This window comes from Toxorhynchites rutilus, chromosome 1 (assembly GCF_029784135.1).
Source record: "Toxorhynchites rutilus septentrionalis strain SRP chromosome 1, ASM2978413v1, whole genome shotgun sequence".
Classification (NCBI taxonomy): domain Eukaryota; kingdom Metazoa; phylum Arthropoda; class Insecta; order Diptera; family Culicidae; genus Toxorhynchites; species Toxorhynchites rutilus.
Window position 1 is genome coordinate 110,347,463 of NC_073744.1, and position 22,260 is coordinate 110,369,722.

At 40.3% G+C, this 22,260-nt stretch overlaps 1 protein-coding gene across 1 annotated transcript; it reads left to right on the forward strand.

Moving 5' to 3' along the window:
- Positions 1–16,452: 16,452 nt before the first annotated feature.
- On the forward strand, positions 16,453–20,577 carry LOC129761320 (uncharacterized protein K02A2.6-like). The gene has a single exon (XM_055759039.1). It carries the CDS (start codon positions 16,453–16,455, stop codon positions 20,575–20,577), a length of 4,125 nt encoding a protein of 1,374 aa, XP_055615014.1.
- The last annotated feature ends 1,683 nt before the right edge of the window (positions 20,578–22,260 follow it).

Sequence of the window (22,260 nt, forward strand, 5' to 3'; positions counted from 1 at the left end):
CGCCGTCAACGCGAATTGGCGATCTGCCAATCGTTTGATCTCACGGCTGTGGAATTGACGAATTTACATTGGATTTACAACCAGATGGCGCAGCGAGTATAATGAGGATGTTTTGTTTTTTTGATATGAAATTCGTTCAAATTTTCTAGAAAAATCAGAATTTATCTTCAAATTTCCCGGTTTCATGTATTCTTTCCACGCTGAAAAGGTTAGAAAATCATCATTTTACAATGTGCTATGTACATTACGAGGAATGGCTTGTTATAAGTATTGTAACTTTAATTTTTTTCAACTAAGTAAACGATGAATAGGGCGTTTTGCGCTAAAAATACTGCAAATTCTTCTCGTATCGGCCCCTACATAATCAATGATATCAGCCAATTTGATGTGATATCGATTTCATCGCAGTTATCCATAGTATCAATAGCCGGTATGCATCATCAAACATAAAATTTTCGAAGATTATCTATGACTTTGCTCAAATCGCGTGTTGAAACCATCGTAAATATTCAAAACTCCAACTTTCTTACCATATACTGACGACATTCAATGGCTGAAATGAATCTAAATTGAAATAAAATGAATAATCACCACCGAATCTTGCTTTTCAGTGCGTGAAATAAACAAACACCCTCACTTTTGTGGTTCTAAGCTCTAATGTAGATGTCGCATTAGCTGATTCAGCTTTGCGTAAATTCGTCAATAGACACTTAAGTCTTCCGTGCTGGTATAATGAGTAGTTGTGTTTCTATTTGGTCGAGCCGATACCCTCGTTTTCTAAATCACGTTTTTTGTAACACTTGGTATGTCGTCACCGCAAACTCGTTCGCAGCCTCATGATTTTTTGACGTAAGATTACGTCTTTCGGGAACATATTGGGGTACAAATTGAAAATCGAAAATCGAGTACATCATGAAAATTGTCCGATTTCAAACGCTTATTGCTCAGTCATTTCAAGATGGATTGATGAAATTTTTGCGTCAATCGATTTTGGCACTCCATAACAATTTTTTGTAGTAAAGAAAATAATATATGTCATGAAACTAACTAATGAACAATTAAAAAATCTCAACCCCTATCCCAACGAAATACCCATTTCTGAATGGTCGAAATTGACGACACATGCGGCGGGTCCCTAACAGAAACATCAAAGCCAAGCTGCCTGGGAGAAATCGACATTGAAAATACATGAAAGTAGGGAAGCTTTTGTTCCTACCGAATAATGTTCACTAACAGAAACATCAAAACCAAGCTGCCTGGGAGAAATCGGTATTGCACATACATGAAAGTAGGGGAGCTTTTGTTCCTACCGAATATTGTTCCCTAACAGAGACATCAAACTAAGCTGCCTGGGATGAATCGGCATTGCAAATACATCAAAGTAGGGGGAGCTTTTGTTCGCACCAAAATGCATTCCCTAATCATCAAAACCAAGCTGCCTGGGGGAAATCGGTATTGCAAATATAAGCCGGAGGCATTTCTGTATTGCAAGTAAGTTGCATGATACGATTAATTCTAGCAAATAAAATTTCAATTTTGAACTTTAATGTTGGTTGCTTCGTGAAATTTCATATGAATAATTTAGCATAAGTGTAAGTGTAAAGTTGTATATGTCAGCAGTTGTGTTGACTTGACTATATGAAACGATTCATTTCAATTTTTATAAATAAAAACCAAGGTGTGTTCTCGCTCGAGAACGGGTCGTTTGGTTTAAGCTGTTCGTTTTGTTGTATTCATTTTCACCCAAGGAAAGTTGATACGGCGAGAAAAATTGAAAATGTGAAGAAATAGTGATTTCCCACTACATATAGTATAAGGTTTTGTTAGTTAGTGTCTAATTAAAATTGACTTGATACGTGAAATGATTTATTTCAATTTTCATAAATAAGCACCAAGGTGTGTTCCCGCTGGAGAACGGATCGTTTGGTTTAAGCTGTTTGTTTTGTTGTATTCATTTTCACCCAAGGAAAGTTGATACGGCGAGAAAAAATGTAAAAGTGAAGAAATAGTGATTTCTCATTTGCTCTACATATAGTATTAGGTGTTGTTAGTCCAATTAAAAATCGCATTGGGTTGAATAAACACTCAGAAAGTGAAAATTATAAAGAAAATTACCTTTTCCATTTCAAATATGTTTCTCTATATTAAAGTGACATGTTTGACTGATGAGAAAAATTGATAATTGTATTCGGTATTGGTAATTATCTTATATTAGATTGGTTAATGTTTTTCTTCTTTATTTCATCCAAACATATCACAGGAAGCATCTTGTCTAGAATCACAGAGGGTGGTTTTCATTATATCTCGTTCCACTTTGGTATCTTTTATCTGATACGCACCATCCAACGACTGTTTACCATCCTTCTGTCATCATCACTCGATTATAAACACTGGAGGAGCGAACAAACAATATCCAACAACCAAACAAAACGGCCCTTTTCAGAGTCACCAAATCATTATCAAAGAGTTTAACGATGTAATTCTTCAAACATATCCTAAATCAACAGATAGCCTAACGGAATCCTACGTCAACTATGCGGTCGTGTCTAGAGCACAACCCTCTTGTGACTTTTTTGACGTAGTACCAGTAGCATAATTGATATTTTATCAATCTAGTCCGCAGCATCTTAAAATCTACTAGAATATGCTGTTTGTGTCTGGGAACCGTCTCATACAGTCCGTAGCGAGTATGTATCGAGTGCTCAACCACCGTTTTTCATCTTTTGTTTTCCACTTAAACATTTTTAGGCAATCATCACAATTTTATTTAGAATTGAATAAATGTATTATTAGGGAACACGTGTTAAAGACTATTAATATTAGAAATAGAAATGAGAAATGTATGAAATTTTGATAGTTGTCGTGAACAATACTATTCACACGTTAAGAAAAATTGAAGTTGATTACGCGACTTCGTTGTGATGGATTGCGAACTTGCCGAAGCACTACACTGAGGATCATATGCCGTGGCGACTTTCGTTATTAGGCTGCACTACGCTCTTATCGCTGATTCCTTTTTTTATCATCAGTCTATTCTCGATGCTTTCGAGGTTGAAAAAAAATCAGGCGTATTTGCATATATGCATGCAATGCATCTCACATGAAAGTGTATCGTTGCTCTGCACTTTCAGCAGCAATTACTGTTCGTATCGAGAATAAAAGAATTTACATTGTTCGTTGTTGGATGGCGAAATGTAACTTTGAAATCAGTCGAAGATCGGTTACTATTAATAATTTTTATAGATAAATGCTATCATTAATTTAAATGACAGCATCATATATGTTGCATGGCTTTTGGTGTTCATTCATTCGGACCAAGAGAACATTAGTTTTTTTGGCCACCATGCTTATACTTTAAACTGACCAGACGTCCAGTCCCGGGACAGTCCCGCATTTCAACAAAATGTCCCGCGTAAGATTCCGTCCCGCGAAACGTCCCGCATTTGGCAAAAGAAACGAAAATGTCCCGCGATATCAATATATTTCAATATCACAATTTGATCATGTTGATTTTCTTAAATGGATGAACCTTAAAAAAACTTTTATTTGGCAGACTGTTCAAGAGCGCTTCTAATGCATCCAAAGATTAATACGTTGAGTTGGTTTCATCGCACCGACATTGGGCTTTTTGTTTAGAGAGTGTCAACTGGAAGCGACAGCAACAAAATTGGAAAATGATTTTTATAAAAGTCCCCTATTGATCCGCAGGGACCAACGTGAGTCAGACGAAAAGTTGCTCTTTGGTCCCCTAGCTCGGTCAGGGCTTAACGTTTTAAATAAGCCGGAAGAACTAGTGTATACTCGACAGGAAGAGGCAGAGTTGTTTGATGAAGTATCGTAAATGAAGCGCTGGGCGGTCTTACGGAAGTTGGCCGGAACCTGAACCATGGCCGATGAAAAGATGTATATCGGCGTGTTATTTTATCTTTTCGTGGCTTTGGTGGTCGTCTGTCTCTCTATTTTGACCATTCGCCCAAAAGTTTTCTATTGGGCGCAGCTGGGGAATGTCGGGAAGGTTGGTGGTCTTCGCGACAATGTTTATCTCCAACCGATCCATCCTCCAGTGATCTTTTGGCATAATGGGCTGATCCCAGGTTCGGTATAAAGACCACATCACCTTCCCAACTCCGGCAAGCACTTCGTACTATATATCTCCCCGTTAACCATATGACTCGAAAGAAGAGCGACTTGGACATTCCTTTCACATCTGTCAGAGAAGGACCTTCTTCGAGAACTTGATGTGAATGATATATTCGACGTCATCGCTTACCTGGGGAACGTAAAGTACCCGGTCCCCTGCCATTCGTTGAATTCTAGCATCAAGCACGTCTCGTCTTTCATTATGAGTACGAATAGAAGTTTTTCATTTCTTCCGCCGGAAAGAAGTTTTTCACCAGTACCTCAAGCTACTGCTTCTGGGTGATTGCCTGCTGCTCAGATACGGCCGGTCTCGTCTGACGCTTCCGCATAAAAATGTCCCTTTAGGCGAATCAACAGCCTTGAATCTTTTTTGTTGTAGACTTAATAAACATAAGATTTAAAGAAAATTTGTTCGTATAAATTATCTTTCATTGCCATTGTTAATCTAGGGAATGTCAAAATTCCCTAGATGCTAGTAATTTGACTAGCTGGTTCGGATTCTACTCACAAAGAAAACGCTTCTTCCGTGGACGAATCGAGAGTGTTTATTTCTGTGATTTCTACAGTTTTTATACTAAAACTATCTCCCCAGTTCTTAATTCTACCCTCACCACACATAGCGATAAGCTACCTGAACATCTTATCACAATAATAACTGCCTGTTGGTGCGCAAGGGTATTCATTACTTCTCTTTTGCCTTGGTGCCAAATTCTTTTTGCCTGCGTCATTCTAAGTACCTATTTTCTAGTTGTTTTCTCCCTTTCTCGCTCCTATACGAGATACGGGGAAAACATGTGTTTCATAATTCAGTTTCTCCTATTCTCGCCGTTGCTCGAGATAGGGAAACACATATTTCTTTTATTATCCCTAGATCGTAAACAAATTTTACCACCGGCCCTGATTTGACATTTCCGTCCGTAACAGCCATCCCAAATTAGTCCATTTTTTTTGAATGCATACGTTAACACTGAAATCGATGAAAAATTAATTAGAATTTTCGAGCATTCCATTCGGTAATTTGAAGAAAATTGTACAATTTGAATCGTGCTTGCCAGGCGTAAATGCTCTGATTGAGCGAGTGATTTTCGGACGTTAACAAAATCTTAACGGGGGTCTTCGTAGCCACTTGGTTACGCGTTCGCTTACCAAGCGATCGATCGTGAGTTCAAACTCAGGGCCCTCAATTGACCATCTTTGTGTTGTTATAGAATAACTACGTCCACGCAACCATCATCAGCGATGGAAATCGATCCACGGTCGAAATGAGATCGATTCATCCATACAATGCTCTGCTCTGCAAGACACATCGGGCTGCTGTTCTATAAATAACTCAACAATGATCAATATCAACTGTCTTCGCTGTCCGGTCTGCTGAACAATGGAAGAACAGAAAGAATACCCTTACGCCTAAATGGCTACTACTGTGTGATTTACCATAATGTAATGGAACAGAATACTTAACGCCGAAATGGCTACTACTAACTACTGTGTAATTATAATTTATAGAAACATAAACATATGTACATGTACACGATTAAAACCCGGCTCTGTTACAGCTAAAATGCTAATGAGCCTAATAAATAAATAAATGAGATAAAAAAAAAACAAAATCTTAACTACCGAAAAATCACAACTGAGTTCCGATACTCAGAAAGAAATAATACTGATCAGTTTAGACTCGCTAAACTATGGTTTATGTTCACATAACGTATATACATAACGTTTTGTTTTTTTGTGTCCCGCGTTAGACCTCTGATCATCTGGTCACTTTATTATACTTGAACTTAAAGTTAACTTTAAATTTAATTAAGGTTTGTTAATTGGTATAGAAATGTAAATCCAGTGCTGCTGAAAAAATAGCGCCAATGCTATTACGTTTGTGAAGCAATAAGTTTAATGCAATTGAGATTCTTCAGTTTTATCAACAGACATAAACTCTTTGAAAGCTATAATGTGCGTAATGTGCATGAACAGAATGTAAAACCCTTACAGAAAAAAAGTTTGAAGGATCGTTCCATAAGCGGTTGTGAATAGGTAAATTTACAATGATAATCCTTACAAATTTTAGGTGTAAATATTAACAATAAACTATTATTAACTGAAGCTTCGTGCACAGATAACGTAACGTGCCGAGTGAGAAGGGAAACGACGTTGCTTTACGTGCAACACAACACAACTGTTCAATGTGTTGCGTTGCGTGTTTTGACGTAGGATTACGTTTTTCGGAAACGTATTGGGGTATAAATTGAAAATCGAAAATCGAGCACATCGTGAAAACTGTCCAATTTCAAAAACTTATTGCTCAGTCATTTTATGATGGATTGATGGGATTTTTACGTCAATCGATCTCGACACTCCATAAAATTTTTTTATATTGAAGAAAATAATATATGTCATTAAACTAACTATCGAACAATTGAAAAATATCAGCCCCTATCCTAACGGAAATACCCTTTTTTGATTGGTCGAAGTTGACGACACATGCGGCGATTCCCTAACAGAGACATCAAAACCAAGTAACCTGGGGGAAATCGGCATTGCAAATACATGAAAGAAGGGGGAGCTATATGCCAATTAAAATTCGCTCAGAAAGTAAAAATTATAAAAGAAAATTACCTTTTCCTTTTCAAATATGTTTTCTCTATATTAAAGTAACAAGTTTGTACTAATGAGAAAAATTGATAATTGTGTTCGGTATTGGTAATTATCTTATATTAGATTTGTTAATATTTTTCTTCTTTATTTCATCCATACATAAGGCATCTCGTCTAGGATCACAGAGGGCGGTTTTCACCATATCTCGTTCCACTCTTATCTGATACGCACCATCCAACGACTGTTTACCATCCAATTGTCATCATCACTCGGTAAACACTGGTGGATTGAACAAACAATATCCAACAATCAAACAAGACGGCCCTTTTCAGAGTCACCAAATCATTATCATGATTGAGTTTAATGATGTAATTCTTCATACATATCCTAAATCAACAGATAGCCTAACACAATACTACGTCAACTATGCGGTCGTGTCTCGGACACATACCTCCTGTGACTTTTTAGCGTTACATAGTAAGGTTTGATTCTGTTATAATCTGGAATCACTGTTCATTTTATAGCAGCGGTCGTAAAGACAGGAACGTGCAAAAATTGGTCGACAAAAAATCATTTCTTTCAGTCAAAATTCATAATATAAAAATGTTCTCATTTTTTTTTATTGTTCAATTCGTATATTTAAAGGGAAAACCGTTCGTTTATTCTTTTGGTTTGCCAAATCCGAACTGCTTTGCCTTTCGCTTAATCCCTTCCATTAAATTTTGCATAGTGGACTCATCGACCTTATTCGCCTCCGAGCGCCATTTAGATTTAAACTGCTGCTCATTTTTCATGGATTTATTAGTTTTTTTGAGATTCCGTTTGACCAAGGCTCAATACCGTTCGATACGGCGGAGTTCTGGGGTGTTGGGAGGGCTGTGGTGTTTGGGTACCACAATCATGTTGTTTGCATCGTACCACACCATTGTCTCTTTCTTATCGTGGCAGCACGCCATGTCCGGCTAGAGCAGCACAGGTATATTATGTTGCTTTAGGAATGGTAGAAGCCGCTTTTCCAGGCACTCCTGCACGTATATCTCTCGATTGATGGTTCCCGTAGTGATGAAAATGCCGCTTTTATACCACTAGTGCCTGCCAGACGAAGTATTTTCGAGAACTTCGATAGTTTGTTAGTTTCGAAAATGTCGGCCATCTTCCATTTTCCTGATGCGGTATAAAACTCCTGTCCCGGAAGTTGCTTGAAATCCGTCTTCACATAAGATTCATCGTCCATGACGATACAGTCGAACTTTGTGAGCAGGTTCATATACAACTTTCGTGACCGCTGCTTTCCCGACGTATTTTGTTTGTAATTTCGGCTCACCCCCTTCATCTCCTAAAACCCGGCTCGTTTCTTGGCCCGTTGCATGTAGTATGGGACACAATGAGCAGGCCAGTGTCGTCCCGGATGGAGTGGTTAGGATTCCGCTAATATTTCCCCGCCACCTTCTTCGTCATCGTTGGGATAACGATTGCTGCCGCATTCAGGTTTCCTGGCGGCCGACGGGCGCTCCCCGAACTCTTTTAAAACGTTTGCCACGGTCGATTTGGCCACATCCAGCAATTTTGCCAACTTAGCGTGCGAGAACGTCGGATTCTCTTGCTGCGCGAGCTAAATTTTGACACGCTGCTCCTCTTGCTTGGACGTCATTTTGAAACTGGGAAGCGAACGGTGAAACTTCATCATAGTGACACTCAACTACACCCAAAGTTAATTTTCAGCACATGTTCTGGCATCCCGATTGATTTATGACATTAAATGAGCTGAAAGATAACATAAAATGCTCTACTCCCCAATACATGTATATCATTTGTATAATATATATGCTAGAGCCAATATAAAGGAGCGAAACAGGAGACACATTTAAATGAAAGTATATGAAAGCTTTTCGTATAGTTTGCCAAATACACGGCCCAGACAGAGAAAAATATATTCTCGTTCATGTTCTTCTTTATCGTCTTAGAAAACACCTTCCAACTTCATTTTATGATGAGGTGTAATATTATCACGCTCCTTCATAATAGCACTGGCAGCTATATGGATAGCGTGGTCGTGTAAAGTAACTTTGTATTCCAGCTGGCCTTGGTTCGATCCCCATTGACGTCGTATGGACTTTTTTTTTTGCAAAATCCCAAATGAAAAGAGAAAAGAAAACAGAAAGAGATGTCTGCTCGCATACATACAAACCATTTTTAAGCATTTAAAATAGCTCATTATTTGCGTATTTGACTCTCATGCACAGGAAATGGCATCTTTTCTGCCAAAGATGACATGTTTTCTGCCAACGCTAGTTTGCATGTACCAAATGCAGCTTTTTCAGATTTTTTTAAAAGCATTTTTAACAGAAATACACCAATTTGAATTCGACCGCTTTTTGCGCTTTTTGCAACAGAGAGTACAAACTTTGATGGAGAGAATCCGAAGAAAAAAACAAAATCGCTTTCGTAAATTATACGCACCGCGGGATATTCGCTCGCGGATAATCCAGGTTCTACTGTACTTTGAATGTGGGTAATCCATTTTTTTATTGACCTTCCGAACGTATCCTTGTACAACATCATTTTGTAGCCTGAAGCTGCAGAGATTGGACTTGATTTAAAGACTTCGGTCCAGGGTGCGTATATGGAAAGGTAGTCTGGACTGACTAGTGCATCAATAGTAGTGAGCCTGTGACGTGTTAGCCTTGCAAGTATCATGGAGCGGTATAATAAATTTGTCTAAATAAGTTTATATCTATTGTATTTTAGCCTTATGTATATATTTATTCATTGCAGCGTAAAGATAATCTAAATATCAAAATATCAAAACCTATTAAAAACATAGGGGAAATTGTGGTTTGGTAATTCGGATTTTAGCTGTAGCTCTTCAATATCTCCTGCCGCAGTGCTTTAATTAAACCATCAGAACCGGCCGAATCGCTAGGTTATTCATTAGAGATGTTGATGATGCTGCTCATGATTTCCTTTGACGGAATATCCCTCTCGGGATAGTCTTGTTTAGTCCCATTAGAAAGTTGGGCCGATTCCGCGGATTTAACGGATGCTTTTACTAGATACAACTCTTGCTTGATATCAATCAAGATCTTTCAGCGAGCCGTCCAGTTTTGATTTCCCGAGGCATAAGAAACGTTGGCCTTTCTGACAGTAGGAGCAACTAAAAATTAACTGTTTTGTGTATTAATTGTATAATCTGGATTTGTTTAAAATTTCCTATTGATATTAGTTTTCGACGATACTGATACCATCGATATGCACGAAACAATCTGGACTGAAGTGAAGCGAGCAAATGTACATGTTTTTAAAATTGCTGTTTATGTCCTGTCCGAAGAATCAAAACCGTTTCACCCGAATGGTCACATCCCTCGGGAATCGATAAAATGATAATTTGTGGGATATGTTTTCATAATTCGAGTTGGACTCGAGGCCGGGCATCAATGATCGAACACTAACGCATTCGGGCGCCACACTGTGACATTGGCACAAATATTGTTTTGTGTGTTACTTGGGTAATATTCAACACAAATAATGCTATAAAATATCCACCTATCGCGCCAAAGCGTATTTCCGGAGGCCGTCATGCATAAAATGACCATGACCCAACTGGGGTCAATCATCGATTAGCATTCAAGACATTAAGACGTTTTTCTTCAGATGTTCTAAACTTTGATCACAACTGAAGGTTGTGCCAGCTAATAATTCGACGGGCTGAAGATTGTTCCAGGAACATCAATTCGACGAGCTGAAGGTGGTTTCAGTGGAATACAAAAAGAGCAATGTACTGAAGATTGTGCCATTGTGCATCCGTACTGAAGGTGGTACCAGTCAACCGAATATCAAAGCTGCAACGCAGCTGCGGACAAGGCCGAGCGACGCGAGCTGGTGGACAATTCCGGTACACAAATTTATTAAAGAAAATAAAGAGGTTAGTTCACAAAAAAGTTCTTATATTTTGTTCTCTGTTCGAGCTCCCACATCCGAAAACGACCCGCAAAGAAGAGTCGGTAAGAGAAATTGGCGCCCAACGTAAAAAATTAAAAAAAAAGAACAAATACTTTGCAATTTTTTTTTTCTCATACGGATGTGGGTGGTTCCAACCAGAAAATTCAGAAAATCTCAATTAAAAGCATTGTTGCAGCATAGTGAAATTCGTAAAAAAATGCGTGTGTTAATTCGCTATTGAAAGTGTGAAACAATAGCATCCTATTAAGGACCCCTATTGTAGGAATAAGTATTGTGATCTCCATAGTGTCTTTTCATAACACGGACAATAGAATATCCTTAGATTCTTAGATTGGTGTGATAATACAGAGGTGTAATAAAACAACAGTACAATTATTTTCGAATTTAGTTCGCGGTAATCGGAATTCACAATGACTAAAACATTATTATCTACATTTAATGAGATGTATTACTCTATGCGAGTAGATCATTTAACAGAGGATGAATTAGATTTCGAACTTGAATCGCGTAGCGTATCACTCGATGAATTTAAAGATAATGATCCTCAGTGTACGCATAGAAAACGGCGGTTGCGTGATTTGATAAAAGCTGAAAGAAGAGGGAAAAAAGATATGGTTAGAACAATACGCGTTGATGCTGTAGAAGATGGGAACTTATGTGCCTCTAAGTTATTGGCAATCAAAGAAGACCTTAGATATCGAGTACCGAACAAACTTATTTTCAAATCTAGGTTGCTCCATTTGGTTAATCGCCTTCAGCTGTTGATGAAATACACAGCTGGAGAGCCAAATGTTCATGTCAGTAATTTGCTTCAAGACGCAGTTTCGTATTACGAATCAATATTTGACGGTTTAATTCAAGAAGAAACCGAAACAGAGGAAGATGAAGTTGTTGATAAAAGTACGGTGCAATCAAATGTTCAATTACATAAGCCTAGTAACAATAATTTACAAGAAATGCCGATTGTTGCATTCCAATCACATATTAGTCAGAATATTGTCGAAAAATCAAAAAGTGAAACATCAGCGGAAATGATGTCTTACTTGAATAAAATGACTAGTGAATTACGTTTTATGCGGTTTGAAATCAAGAGTTTCGTATATCCGATTGTGCTAACACGAATGCACTGATAGAATCGATGCAGAACACGTTATCTGTTGGGGAAGAAGTCAAAACGATGTCAAAGGCATTGGTGGTTGGAAAGCGAGAAATAAAAACTATGAATAGGTCAATCCACGAACTGATAAACGCAAAACAAAAATCATCAGGTTCATTGGTTCATGAGCGGTCGGGTGGTTCTAAGGAAGCAATACCACCTTCGATTCCGTCAAGTGGGGGATTGAACTCGTTGAGAAGCCATGCCACGTTCACTACACCTAGTCCTCTACTCAATACTTCTCGATTATCCATTGGAACAAATAATATCTCTTCATCTATACTGAATCCTAGATTGCTTATAAACAACAATAGTGGTTCCGCACTGGCTTCGGACAATGACAATGTACATATAACGTCGTCCGTCGGTGAACCAGGAAATACCTTTCCCATAGAACCATTTCAAAATCGTCGTCCACAACGTGTGGCTGACTGGAAGATCCTGAAATACGCAGGAGAAGACCAAGGGTTAGCGTTGAATGAGTTTCTAGACAGTATATATCACTATGCTCTATCAGAACGCATAACTCAGGAAGAATTATTTCACTCAGCAATGCATCTGTTCCAAGGAACTGCATTAAAATGGTACCTTTCGATGAGGCTAGTAAATTGGAATCATTTAGTATGTGAGTTGAAAGATAATTTTGTGCACCCAGAGTTAGACGCTACGCTGAAGATGAAAATAGCTTCTCGGCGACAGCAGAAAAACGAAAGTTTTCAAGAATATTTCCTTGATATGGAAAAGTTATTCCGAGCATTGAATATCCCATTACCTCCTGATGAGAAGCTAGGATATTTGAAACGGAATCTTAGATCCGATTATAAGCAAATTATGATGTTTAAAGCGGTGGATAGATTGGCGGACTTACTTTCCATAGGTAAAGCAATTGACGCATCTAAAGTTCCAATATTTACTCGTGTATTTGGAAATACCCGCGAGGTGAATGCTATAAATCAAAATCACAAATTTGTGCCTAATACTGTGGATCAATTTCCCAGTTCAAACACAGAAAATATCAAAAATCACTTGAAAAACAACAAACCAAAAATATTTTGGAATCGTGAACAAGATTCTTCTCGAAAATTTGTTTCAAATTCGAATCCGAACAATAAGAACAATCAATCTGCTTCCTCAATAAACTTACACGCTCAAAAGGAAAATCGAAAATTATTACAAACTAATGTGAATAAAAATACAGAAAATTCCTTACCCAAGACATCGAATGACAAAACGATTATTTCATAAGAATATCTAGTGGCCAACCATTGTCCTCCGGTCTATGACAGTTGTTACAACTGTGGTTCAAGAGGACATAATCATCCAGAGTGTCCAAAGCCTGGTCGTGTGTTCTGCGAAATATGCGGATTCAAAGGTTTCCATACAGATCGCTGCCCACGATTATCACGATTATCACGATTACTTTGACGCTGTGGAGACTTGTACCATTTTCGTCGCCGATCAATTTGATAATCGTCCTTTCATCGAACCTGAAATTTTTGGAATCAAAATAATAGCTTTGCTGGATAGTGGAAGTAATTCCACCACCAAATTAATGAGTTCACAATTTTATCGGAAGTTGAAGTTGCGACACCACGGGATGGTTCCAACCGCAAATGGAAAACAGCTAAAAGTAATCGGTCAGATTGATTTACCGTATACTTTCAATAATGCTACAAAAATAATTCCGACATTGATAGTAGATTTTTTTTTTCCAAAATATATATTTTTATCAAGGCTCATATGGCGTTAGCCTCACGGGGCCGGGAGTTCAATACTTTGAAAATTTTTCTTATTATTTATGTTAGTAATATGTAACCGATTACTCGCGGTTGGCTCGAGGTTAGTATTACAAGTGTTTTCGTAATTCGGATGTTGCTTTCTCCAATACTCTGTACGTGTGCCCGACACGGGATACTTCCTATCGGGATGCAGCTGACCCTTAATCAGCAACGCCCCCCTAGTCTGTACCTCATATCTAGCGTGGTGCGTCTTTCTCGACTCGAGGAATCCAGGATAGAATGGTCACTAACCGGCGCAATCATCAGTTCATGTAGAGTTGTCATGAGCGGTACAACCTTTGGCTCTTGTTGAATGATCAGTGGACTGCACAATCTTTGGTCCGTGTATCTGTAAAGAGTGTGTGTATGTATTGCCGCGACTAAGTAAAAGTTTATCGATCGGATAGGAGGGATATGAAACGGGGACACAACGAAGGAAACATCATTAAACGTTGACATCGGCGTTTCTGAGGAACAGGTATAGATGAAGCAGAAGATCAGGATCACGGCTACCTAAGATATCCCGGACGGGGATCTCCGATTGTCTTCCTTGTGCTCTCAGTGCTCTAGAGAGCTGAGAGCGAGCAGTATGGAACCGGATACACGACCAGACAACATGCTCGATGTCGTGGTAGCCATCGCCACAATCACAAAGATTGTTTGCTGCGAGCCCAATGCGATAGAGTTATTGATAGTAGATGACATGATAATAAAATGCATATGTGGAATGGATTTTTGGTCTAAGTTTGGTATCGTACCAGAAATCCAAAATTGTGCAATCATGTCACACGAAGATTCCACTTCACAGGAAAACTCAGAAGAATCCATTATGAGTGAACAGCAAATGAGAGATATTCAAAATGTGAAAAAGCTATTTAAAGATGTCATCGCGGGAGCTTTGGAATGTACAACATTAACCGAGCACCGCATAACAATCAAAGAAGAGGATAGGAATAAAACTCCTGTTTGTAAGTATCCATATCCCATGAATCCCGCAAAACTAAAGAAAGTGTGGGAAGAAATAGATAGACTTCTAGAATCAGGGATTATTGAAGAATCGGATTCTGATTGGTCCCTGAATATCGTAGCCGTTAACAAACCAGATAGTTCTGTTCGACTATGTCTTGATGCCCGACCTCTCAATGAGCGGACAGTAAGGGATGCTTATCCCCTACCACACCCTGGTAGAATCCTTGGTAGTCTACCGAAAGCGAATTTTCTTTCTACAATCGATTCGAAGGAAGCTTTCCTCCAAATTTCGCTAGCCAACGAGTGTCGCAAATATACTGCGTTCAGCATTCCTGGAAAAGGAATGTACCAGTTTACTAGGCTTCCTTATGGGCTGATAAATAGTCCAGCTACTCTCGCTAGACTAATGGACCGTGTTCTCGGAAAAGGAAAATATGAACCGAATGTCTTCGTCTACCTAGACGATATTATCGTGGTGACGGAGACAATCGATGAGCATATTCGTCTGCTTCGAGAGGTTGTCTCACCAAAGCTAATCTAACTTTCAATTTAAAAAAATGCAGATTTGGTGTACCAGAACTCAGCTTCTTAGGATATCATTTAACCTGCGAAGGATTGAAAATTAACCCCGAGAAGGTGCGACCCATCCTTGAATTTCAAAAGCCAGTTAGCTTACCCAAATTGAGGCGCTTCCTTGGCATGACAAATTATTATAGGCGGTTCATTCCGTTTTTCAGTCAGATAAGTGCACCTTTAACTGAGATGCTAAAAACCAAGAGCAAAACTCTAGTTTGGTCTCCTGCTGCCGAACACTCGTTCCTTACCTTAAAGGAACTCCTGGTCACTGGTCACTCCTCCAATACTTGCATCACCTGATTTCAACAGGGAATTTATCCTGCAAACAGACGCCAGCGATACTGCCGTGGCGGCGGTTCTTACCCAAGAATTTGACGACGGAGAGAGGGTAATAGAATATTACTCACATAAACTAACCAGTCCACAACGTAATTATCACGCCACTGAGAAGGAAGGTTTGGCGGTAATTTTGGCTATAGAACATTTTAGAGGTTACCTTGAAGGTTACCACTTCAAACTTATTACTGACTATTCCGCGATTACGTGGATCCAAAAATCCAAATGGAAGATTGGATCACGTTTAAGTCGATGGAGTTTAGATCTTCAGACATACAATATGACCATCATCCATCGGAAGGGATCTGAGAATGTTGTCCCAGATACTCTCTCGCGTGATGTATCAACCATTTCAGCCGAATCTGAATCCGACACTGTTGGGATTTAACCCATAAAGCACAATACTATTTTCACAACCTGTCTACCAGCATTAATTGTCATTGATGTACAAGAAGAGAGCAAACGAAATAAACTGTCACTAAGTTGTAAGCAAGCGAATAAGTAACACGCGTTTTACTTTGTTCATCACCAATCCGGAATTTCTAGCGCGAAGTGTTTGGTTATAGCAGTTTGGCGACGATACGGAAAAAACCTACGCGGATACGAAGGAGATAACCGGAAACGAAAGTTGCTGTACCGGAGAAGAAATTTCATCGAGGAAGTAGATTCTAGAAGAGAATTCCGCTTGCAGAAGGAAAGAAGCTATTCATAACCTTGTTAGCGCTACGAAAAGGGGCCGCCGACGGTGTGGTTTGATTCATATACAACACATGTACATTTACATATACGAGAAGTCAGAGTGCGTGTACAATCGGATGGTTGCTGTTGTGTGGACGAGAGGCGTCCCACTTTACTCTTGTTGAGTGTAGAGAAAAATAAATGCTGCCGTTTCACCAGTGACGACTACTTTGTTTTTGAGCTAGTTCTCACTTACACGGAAAAATGAGTGTGCCAATAGAAGAAGCTGTTGCGTCAGTCGCGCCCAATTTCGCGATCGAACCGTTTGACAAAGATAAAGGCAAGTGGACGAGATGGGTGAAGCGCTTAGAAGGAAGTTTTCGAATGTTCAATGTACCGGAAAATCGTCAGAAGGACTACCTCTTACACTACATGGGGATCACGACGTACGATTTGCTATGCGACCATATTGGCCCAGTCGAGCCTGAGACGAAAACTTATGCCGAGATTGTTTCTACGTTGGGCACATTTTTCGAGCCAGAACCACTCGAGATGGTTGAGGTGTGGAAGTTCCGCACCCGGAAGCAAAAGGAAGGAGAAATTGTTAAGGATTTCGTGACAGAGCTGCAACGTGCTGCGAAGTTTTGCAAATTCGGTGACTACCTGAGGAAGGAACTACGAAATCAGTTGGTATTCGGATTGCGGTCGAAACGGATTCGGTCGAGACTTATTGAGGAAAAGGACTTGACGTTCGAGAAGGCGTTGGAAGTAGCGCTCTCGATGGAAGCATCCGGAGAGGGTGCAGAGATTTTCGAGAAGCGATCACACGAGGTAAACTACACGGAGAAACGACCATTGAAGGTAAATAGCACTACTAAGAAGAAATGTTATCGTTGTGGAAAAGAGGCACACTTGGCGAGTACATGTCATCACAAGGAAACTATTTGCAGTTTCTGTAAGAAGGTAGGGCATCTGCAGCGGGTATGCCTTAAGTTTAAATCGCAGGGAGAACATTCGGAGAACAAAGATAACAGAAAAATGAAAATGAAAAAGAAAATGCATGCTAATTTGATAAATCATGGAAATAGTAGTGATGATTATAGGGAAGAAGATGAAGAGTCAGGAGCAGATGAGGTTCTTACTCTCGAAATTTGCAAAGTTGATGAGTCAAAGTCATTATCAAAAGTTATTCTACCGTTGAATGTAAACGAAAGAGTAATCAAATTCGAAGTTGATTGTGGGTCTCCCGTTTCGCTCATGAGTCTTAACGACAAGAAACTTTACCTGAACGAGCTGCCGCTGTATAAGACTGGCGTAGAGTTGATTAGCTATTGCGGAAACAAGATAGAAGTTTGTGGTTACATGAAAACGAAGGTACAGCATAACGGTGATACGAATTATTTGCGGATGTTTGTTGTGAAGGCAGGCCGTCATCCTTTGCTGGGCCGTGAGTGGATGCGGGAGTTGAACGTCGACTGGAATGAAGTAATACGAAACCCAGATTTTTGCGTGGGAGCTATCATGTCCCGTCCCCCTACAAAAATATTGTCCAGGTCCGTGAGAAAACTTATTGAATATTTTCCACGGGTGTTTGATCCATCGGTGGGTACGATTCAGGGCGTTAAGGCTGCGCTACATTTGAAGCCGAACAGCAAACCGGTTTTCATAAAAGCGCGTACCATTCCTTTTGCAATTCGTGACACCGTAGAGCGTGAAATAAGAAGCATGGTGGAGAGCGGTATACTAAAGAAAGTAGAGCGTAGTGCATGGGCTACTCCAGTGGTACCTGTTATGAAGTCAGTGGATCGAGTGCGTTTGTGCGGAGACTACAAGGTAACGGTGAACAAATGTCTCTTGGTTGATGAACATCCTTTGCCGACTATCGATGAGTTGTTTTCGAACATGGCCGGTGGTCAGAAATTTACGAAGTTAGACCTGGCGCAGGCTTACTTACAAATGGAAGTTCGCGAGCAAGACCGTGAAATATTGACCTTGAACACACATCTTGGGCTCTACCAACCATCTCGCCTAATGTACGGCGTGGCATCTGCGCCAGCGATTTTTCAACGTGAGATTTCGCAGCTGCTTGGGGACATCCCCGGAGTTTCAGTATTCTTGGACGACATCAAGGTGACTGGTGCGGATGACGAAACCCACTTGCAACGGCTGAGAACAGTTCTGCAACGGTTGGACGAGCACGGCATGCGATTGAACGTGGAGAAATGTGAATTCTTCGCGGACTGCATTGAATACTGCGGGTTCGTTATTAATAGAGAAGGTATACGGAAGATGAAAACCAAAGTTGACGCTATCCAGAAGATGCCAAGACCACGCAACCGAGAACAAGTCAGAGCGTTTGTAGGGTTAATAAATTATTATGGCCGATTTATGAAGAATTTGAGCACACGAATCTATCCAATCAACAACCTGCTGAAGGAGAACGTTTCATTTCAATGGAATGAAGATTGTGAAAAGGCGTTCCTGTGGGTTAGAAAGGAGATGCAATCCGACAGATTTTTAGTACACTATGATCCAAAACTTCCGCTCGTTTTGGCAACCGATGCTTCACCATATGGTGTTGGCGCAGTGCTGAGCCACCTGTATCCGGATGGAACAGAAAGGCCAATTCATTGTGCGTCTCAAACATTGAATAAATCGCAACAAAATTACATTCAAGTTGATAAAGAGGCGTATGCAATTATATTTGGGGTTAAAAAGTTTTACCAATACCTCTATGGGCGTAAATTCATTCTCGTAACTGACAACAAGGCTGTTGCACAAATTTTGGCGCCTCACAAAGGACTTCCAGCCCTGAGTGCTTTACGGATGCAACATTACGCTGTTTTTCTCGAGTCATTCGATTATGAAATAAGGTTTCGGTCTTCGAAGGAGAATGCAAATGCGGACGGAATGTCTAGATTACCGATCCACGATGAAAATAATCAGCGCCTGATTGAAGAAGTAGATCTCATTGAGGTGAATCAAATCGAAACGTTACCTGTTACAGCAGAAGAGTTGGCGGAATACACCAAGCAGGATTCTAATGTGAAAACATTGCTACAAAGTCTGAAAGTTGGTAGAAACGTTGAAGGGCGAGACAGATTTGGAATCGACCAGAGCGAGTTCTCGATCCAGAAAGGTTGCCTAATGAGAGGCATACGAGTTTACATTCCGCCCAAGCTGCGACGACGAGTACTGGAAGAATTGCACACAGGACATTTTGGTGTATCCAGAATGAAATCATTGGCCCGATCGTATTGCTGGTGGGAAACCATTGACCGTGACATAGAAGAATTGTCAAGAGATTGTTGTGAGTGTGCCAGAGTACGGAAAAATCCCGTGAAAGTTGCGCCGCATTGCTGGGAACGAGCTTCAGAGCCGTTCCAGCGAATCCATATTGACTTTGCTGGGCCTTTTCTAGGACTATACTTTTTTGTGATAGTAGATTCATATACGAAGTGGCCAGAGGTTAAGATAATTCCCGATATGACGACAGATACCACCATCGACCGTCTGCGAGAGTACTTCGTGACTTATGGAGTTCCGTCAATTGTCGTCAGTGATCGAGGAGTTCAATTTACTTCAGATCAATTCCAAGCATTCCTAAAACGAAACAACATCGTGCACAAAATGGGAGCACCTTACCACCCAGCTACAAATGGCCAGGCCGAACGGTTCGTTCTGACCTTCAAAGATAAACTGAAGGCTTTGAAATGCGAGCGAAAAGACGTACAGTTTGAACTCTACAAAATCTTGATGGCATACCGAAGGACAGTACACCCAACAACTGGAAAGTCACCATCTATGCTAGTGTTTGGGAGACAGATGAAGTCCAGGCTTGATTTATTGGTTCCTGTTAGCGCCCAGGAGAATTCAATCCGCGAGGAAGGAGAGAGTGTACGACGTTTTGCGATCAACGAGAGAATTGCTGCGCGAGATTTCTTGGGATCTTCCAAATGGCAGTTCGGGACAGTAACTGAACGATTGGGTAAGCTCCACTATATGATCGAGTTAGACGACGGCAGAATCTGGAAGCGGCATGTGGACCAGATGAGACCAGGACCCAAGAAGCAGAATAACGAAAACGATTCCTGGATGGAGTTTTTCGATAGACCACGCATTGATACAGTATCTTATCACCCTAGCCAGTCGGTTGTTGAAAGTAATAGCTCTGTTATCCGTCAACAAACAACGAATCTTCAAACGTCGAGCGTTCCACCAACACCAGTTTCAGTAAATCCTATGGCACATTCAAGTCAGGTTATCGAAAGGGTTCAGAGCGAAACGCGGACAGGGACTGAATATATAGACAGGCCCGCACAAGACAAAAACGAAACACCCCGTAGATCATCTAGAATTAGGAAGCCACCAAAACGTCTTGATTTGTAATGATCAATGTAACTACCAATTCATTCGTTCATGTTAGGGCACAACCCTGCTAGAGGGGGAAAGCTGTTGGGATTTAACCCATAAAGCACAATACTATTTTCACAACCTGTCTACCAGCATTAATTGTCATTGATGTACAAGAAGAGAGCAAACGAAATAAACTGTCACTAAGTTGTAAGCAAGCGAATAAGTAACACGCGTTTTACTTTGTTCATCACCAATCCGGAATTTCTAGCGCGAAGTGTTTGGTTATAGCAGACACATATAACCTTCTCAGAAATAAGGTCCGAAATAAGCCTGAGGATTACGCGGATTTTAAAATTTGTGAGAACAAGCTATACAAATATGTTTCCAGTCCAGATTCAATAGGCGACTATCGATTCCAGTGGAAATTAGTTCCAACACCAGAGTGTCGGGAAGGAATCATAATTGAAACTCACGAATCACTGCTACACGCCGGATTCGAGAAAACGTTAAATCATATAAAGCTTCGCTATTATTGGCCGAAAATGGCTAGCGCTGTTAAAATTACTGTCCAAAATTGTGGAAAATGTAAAGAGATCAAACATCCCTCGAGAGCTGCAACGCCGGAAATGGGTAAAATGCTACAAGCTAGAAACCCTTGGCGAATAATTTCCATAGACTTTATTGGTCCTTTACCCCGCAGCAAAAGCGGAAACCAATATTTGTTTGTGGTACTAGATGTATTCAGTAAATGGGTGATGCTCCACCCAGTTCGGAAGATACAAAGTAACCAAGTATGTTCAATACTACGTAACTACTGGTTCGCTAGAAATGGTATTCCTGAAGTGTTATTGAGTGATAATGCTTCGACATTCACATCGAGGGAGTTTAAGAGCTTCCTCGGTGAATTTAATGTGAAACATTGGCTTAGATCAAAATACCATTCCCAGGCGAATCCTGTTGAACGAGTGAACCGGTCAATAAATGTCGCGATTAGAGCATACGTAAAAGACGATCAACGTACCTGGGACGTGAGAATATCCGACGTTGAACGGATCTTAAATATCACACAACATTCCTCAACTGGGTTCTCACCGTATTTTATAATGCATGGACAAGAAATGGCCATGTCAGGTATTGACTTTGTTAACCCTTGTTCGAGCGATAGTCCTGAGGAAAACCTAAAGGGTGTGTCACATCAAATTGCATCACGGAAAAAACGCTGTAGAAATTTAATTTTTAGGAATTATATCTTCAGCTTTCGCTTATAATCAGATAAGAGTGTATAGATCACGTTGGCCATGCTTCACTGTCAATTTTTCGTAAATTTGGAAAAATGTCGTCGAACGAAAAAGAGCGTCGTGAATTAATCCTGCGCACTCATTTCGAGAATCCGGAGTTGTCACATCGGGACATCGGTAAGATGCTGGGAATCGTCCAATCCACGGTCAGCAGAGTACTAAAACGATACTTCGAGAACCTAACCATCGACCGGAAGGTGAAGAACGGCAAAAATGGATGCTCCGTCAGTGAAAAAGATCACAAGCGCGTAGTTAAGCAGTTTAGACGTGATCCGAGAAGTTCGGCCCGGGATGTCGCCAATAAGCTGAATTTGTCAAGTTCATTCGTCCAGCGGACCAAGCAGCGGGAGGGCCTGCGTACATACAAGGTTCAGAAGGTTCCTAACCGCGACGAAAGGCAAAACATGGTGGGGAAGAC